At 51.4% G+C, this 5,053-nt stretch overlaps 1 protein-coding gene across 6 annotated transcripts in view; it reads left to right on the top strand.

Annotated features, from left to right (window-relative positions):
• FGFR1 (fibroblast growth factor receptor 1) overlaps positions 1-3,709 on the top strand; it is a 54,980-nt gene extending 51,271 nt beyond the window's left edge. For all 6 annotated transcript variants that reach the window (XM_006023016.2, XM_025203453.1, XM_025203456.1 and 3 more), the window contains 2 exons: positions 530-635; positions 1,011-3,709. In XM_006023016.2, the coding sequence (XP_006023078.1) occupies positions 530-635; positions 1,011-1,187 (283 nt within the window). In that variant the 3' untranslated portion in view covers positions 1,188-3,709. The remainder of the gene's footprint in view (positions 1-529; positions 636-1,010) is intronic.
• The last annotated feature ends 1,344 nt before the right edge of the window (positions 3,710-5,053 follow it).

Genomic DNA, 5,053 nt, shown 5'->3' with positions numbered 1-5,053 from the left:
ATTCCTGCTCCAACAGAAAGTCTCTGGGGCTGTCTTGAAACCAGAGTGGGGACTGCAGCTAGTCGAGCAGCAAAGGGTTTTATTGCAAGGAAGAACCAGCCTGCCTGACAGCACAGGCAGCAAAGGCAAGAGCTGGAAGGCAGGTGCCTGCTTTGGGAGGCAGCAGATGTTCAGAGTGATGTTCCCAGCAGCTCCCAGCCCTGCAGAAACCTTAGCTGAACCTGTTTGCAATAACCAGCATCTTCCTTTGTTATTTCTCAGCAGGACAAATCCCAAACTGACCCCAGAGCAGGGCCTGGCTTGACCGTGGGCTACAACCTCCTCCTAGAACAGCCCTCTGTGTCCTTCCCTCACCAGCCCTGCCAACGGGGAGTGATTTCTTGTTAATGAAGAGGATTAGCTTTAATCCTGAGGACTAATGTCCTCACTGCTCGATTCTGTTGCCCCAGCCCAGCCTGTGTGACAGCAGCATAACTCCTCAAGTCCCCTTTATTCATGGTTTCCTCCCCCTTGCCCGCTTGCTCCCCAGGTACATGATGATGCGAGATTGCTGGCACGCTGTCCCATCCCAGAGACCCACCTTTAAGCAGCTGGTAGAGGACTTGGATAGGATCGTGGCCATGACCTCCAACCAGGTAAAGGATGCCTGGTCTGAAGGCAAACTCCCCCGCATGGTCCTGCTGTTGGGAGAGACACCCCAGCATGGCATCTCTGCACCACTGTGGCTTGCCCATAGTCACTTCTCGTCCTTAGTCCCTGAGGGAGGGAGCTGGAGCCGCTGGCTCTTGCAGCAGAGCTCCTGTGCACTGGTGTCCAGGGAGGCTCCATGCCTGCATCTCCCACAAGAGCAAATGCTCCCTCCCCATTGAGAAATGAGTGCTGCCTGTTGCCTCTCTTTAGTGTTGTGTGCCCGGCATATGGCCTGCTCCCAGCTGGGCCCTGACCCTGGGATGATGTTGGGCTCTTGAGCCCTAATCTGAACTATGTCCTTGGGGTTTTGTCCCCTCCAGGAGTACTTGGATCTCTCCATGCCGCTGGATCAGTATTCTCCCAGTTTCCCAGACACCCGCAGCTCCACGTGCTCCTCGGGAGAGGACTCTGTTTTTTCTCATGATCCTCTTCCAGATGAACCTTGTCTTCCCAAGTACCCACCTCAGCACGCCAACGGGGGACTGAAACGACGCTGAGGCTGGGACTCGCCAACAACAGACTGCAAACTCTGTGTCTGTATGTGCAGGGTTTTTGGTTGTAGCCGTGTTGGTCTAAGGACCTAGGCAGGCAAAGAAGCTTGCCTGCCTGTGTGTGTATGTGTGCACGCGCGCATCTCCGCCACCCAGGCTGCTGGCGGGATTGCTGTCTGCACAGCCATCAGTCATGTTTAGCTATTGCATAAAAGGATTTCCAAGATCCAACCGTAGCATCTCATATAGCCAAAACCACCACCACCTCGTGCCAGCTTCTCCAGCCGCCTTAGTTGTGAACGCTCCTGACGGTTTGTCTTTAATTCCTTTCCACAAAATCTATGCTTGAATATTTCCAGTGGATTAAACATGAATCCAGTTCTTTGGCCAGTGCCCGGTGAGAGAACCAGTTCAGGCTCCTGCACCTGGAACCAGTTGATGATGTGCATTCCCTTCTCTGAAAAGGATCCTGCGGACATGAACTTCCCGAGGAGGCCAGGAAAAGCTGGGCTGTTCCTGTTTTATTCTTTCAACACAGTACGATTTTAACTGAAACAGCTTGATAAGCTACAGACATCACTAAGCAGTGGATTTCTGCGGCAGCTCGGCCTCCAGCGAGGAAGTGCTAACTAGGAAGTCTTAATGCTTTGGGACCATCGCTCTCTTGGGTGGTTCGGGAGCCCAAGCTGTGTGGATACTGCTATATGAGATGGTTTTAAGGCTGGTGCCAATGGCTTATTAATTCCAATTCTAATTTGCTTTGCTGACCAAACACATGGTACCTTGGAAGTGGCCAGATACAACATATACACCTGCTCAGCACTGATACTAGAAGAAGCAGCCAAACATACCAGTGCTAAAAACAACAAAAAAATCTTGTGTACATAGCTAAAAATATGTATAAATATGAATATATATTTACATGTCTTTTTAAAAGGGTTGTTGCCAGAGATATACCAGTTTGGTAGAAAGGTACTAGTGGCTGGTAGAGATCTGTTGCTATAAAAAAAAAAAAAGTTCATATATTTTGCTACTTTTGCTGTTTTTATTTTTTTAAATTATGTTCTAAACCTATTTCAGTTTAGGTCCCTCCATAAGAATTGCTGCTGCTGCTGCTTCAGTTTTATATGGGGTTGTATTAAACAATAATATTAATAATAATAATAATAATGTGTTGATGCCTTTTGGGAATACGTTGTCATTATATCAATGGCCTTTCCCTCCTCTCGTTCACCTCCCCTTCTTGTCAGGTCTTCTGTTGGCCTCTGCCCTGGCGCTGGGTCCTGGAGCAGAGGGCCTCATGCGGTCATTGAAGTTGGGCAGAGCTTGTGACGCACCCGCTTTGCCACAAATGTGTAATAGCAACAGGCTAGAGAGCGCCTGTCTTCTGTATTTTAAAAATAGGGGGTTTAGCATACGGTCCATGGTGGGGTCGGGACTTTTTGTCTGTGCGGGGGGGGAGAAAAGCACCTTTCCCAGCCTTCACCATGGGCATTGGCTCCTCGCAGGGAAGAATGAATAATTTGCACCCCATCCCGCAGTGAGAAATGGCTTGTCCAGAGCTGTGGGGCCACTTTTGGGCTTCTGGAAATGGCCGGGAGCTCTGAGCCAGCACACAGGTTACTGGAGCATCTCTGACCCTGCTGCCAACTGTGCATTCAGTCTGTACCTGTGCCTGCTTCCAGCATGTCTCATCCCTGCCGCTGGGCCAGCTCTGCTTCCTGCCACGTGTTCCCAGTGCCACTCTCGTTCCAGGAGGCAGAGGGCTGTGTGGATGAGCGACCCTCCACCTCTCCCCTGCCCCAGCCAGTGCAACGCTTTCCCCAAAACAATCCTCGAGTGTCTTACAAGCACCTGGTCCTTCCAGCAGCAAGACCCCATACTGCGGGGGCATACATGTTTCCTTCCCAGTGGGAAGGTGAGATGAGAGCTCCCTTTGGAGGTACAGTCTGGGACACGCTTCTCCCAGGCTCTGCTGGAAATATCCCGTGACATTACCTTCCCACCCGTCCCCACCCCTCCTTGTCTTTGAACACTATTTGTCCAATGGCACTTTTGGTTCTATAGAAACCCCAGCCCTGCCTTTTATTGGAAACACCAGATGTGCGCAGGAATGTTCCCGGGATCTTTTTGTTAGCATAGAAACAACCCAGAGCCCTGTAGCTTGGGCTGTGGCAGGGAAGAGTGCATTCTTCTACATGAGGCCACAGCCCACTTTTTGGCCTCTGCTTGTGCCAGACCCTGCAGTGCTCTGAACGCCGTGTTACCAGCCTTCAGTAAACTCCCGCTCTGTGCTGTTGGCTTTGAAGGCTACGTCCAGATCCCCCAACGGAGCAGTTCCTCTGCGGGGAAGGGGCCTTCATGCCTGGTTTTCACCAAGCCCTTCCCTCCAAGTCACTGGCTGTTAAACTCCAGAGCCAGGACACTGTTACTTGAAAAGTTTATTTTGCCTTTGTATGGAGAAATATTATTGTTTTAAACTCTTCTGTAATGAATCTGGAATTCTTGTAATGATTAAAGACTTAAACCAAGACCGTCTGGTAGCACCTTGGCATTTGTACCAGTTCCAGAGGGGACTTGTGCAAACCCCGAGTCCCTGTTAGCAGCACCGGGGGATGGAACGGCTGCTGTAGACACTGTTACGTGCCAGCATTTAACCGCAAGGCTCCTCAAAATCAGCCTCGGGCCGAGTGCATGCTCGAGCCCTCTGCCCCCAGCTCCGTGCCATGCTTCCGAGTGCTCATAGATGGGCTGCATGGGCTCCAACTCCCATACCGGGTCCTAGGGAAAACTCAAGAGCAGGTTGAGAAATGCCAATTAGTTTTGCCATGGGCTTTTTTTTCCCATTGCTTTCCAGCATTTCCCGTTACCTTTGTTCAGAACAATAGGTATTGTCATGAAAAAAAGCGAGCATGAGAAATGTTGCTCAGTGGCACGTAGGCAGCTCCCCGGTCAGACCCCGCAAGGTCATAAATACAGGGGCTCATTTCTGCGTTTGCCCCCCCCGTACTCGATCTCAGCCTCCAACCCCAGCTCTGGTGCTGTGTCCCTGGGGAGCCTCCTCTCTGCCCCCGAGTCCCCACGGCGCTCCGACTAGGCTGGGTGGGGACAGGCTTTACGCCGATGTATATGTATTTTGTAACTGCAAAGTCACTGTTTTCGTCCTGCACCTCCCAACTCAATTCAATTCTCCAACTTCTTTGAAACAGGCCTTAAAAAGGTCATAAATCAGCACTCCCTGGCTTTCTCACCCGCACACGGGCCCCCTTGCCCTCTCCGTCTCAGCTTGTCCTTTGCACAGTAGCATGAGGAATGGAAGGATTTCCTTATTGCTTGCACCCGGGCTCCCCAAAACTGCAGAAAGCGCTGCTTGCATTTCCTTTTCTGTTCCTCAGGCAGGGAGCTCGATCCAAGCATTGCTGAGGCAAATTCAGGAATTAGCCATGGGCTGCAACCAGATGTTCTGGCAGCTTCCAAGTGCACTGCCTTCCTCTCATGAAATCACTTCATTCGGAGGACAGCTGGGCTCCAGTTGAAATGTTCAAATGTGACCAATTGAATGGGGAACTTTAACTGCATCCCTGCCGGACGCTCGGGCGAGCCTGGGGCTCCCTGCCCCTCGTCGCGTTGTGGGCCCGGCTCCCACCACCTCAGCCAGATGCTCAGATCTGCTCTCCTTTTCCTTGGAGCTCTTCCTTTGCTGTGCAGACAGTTGAGGCAGAAAATGTATCCAAAGACCCTCTGCTGTGTGTCTGGCATCCTAACCCAGCTTGGCCCCATTGCTGACCCTGCACACTAGATCCCCCAATTTTTACAGCCACATGAACCCTGCTTCTTTGCCATCCTCAGCTCCCTCTTTCTAAGCCTCCTGG

Source organism: Alligator sinensis, unplaced genomic scaffold, assembly GCF_000455745.1.
Source record: "Alligator sinensis unplaced genomic scaffold, ASM45574v1 scaffold98_1, whole genome shotgun sequence".
Classification (NCBI taxonomy): domain Eukaryota; kingdom Metazoa; phylum Chordata; order Crocodylia; family Alligatoridae; genus Alligator; species Alligator sinensis.
The sequence above is the reverse complement of the archived record's forward strand: the minus strand, read 5'-3'. Positions and strand labels throughout refer to the sequence as shown.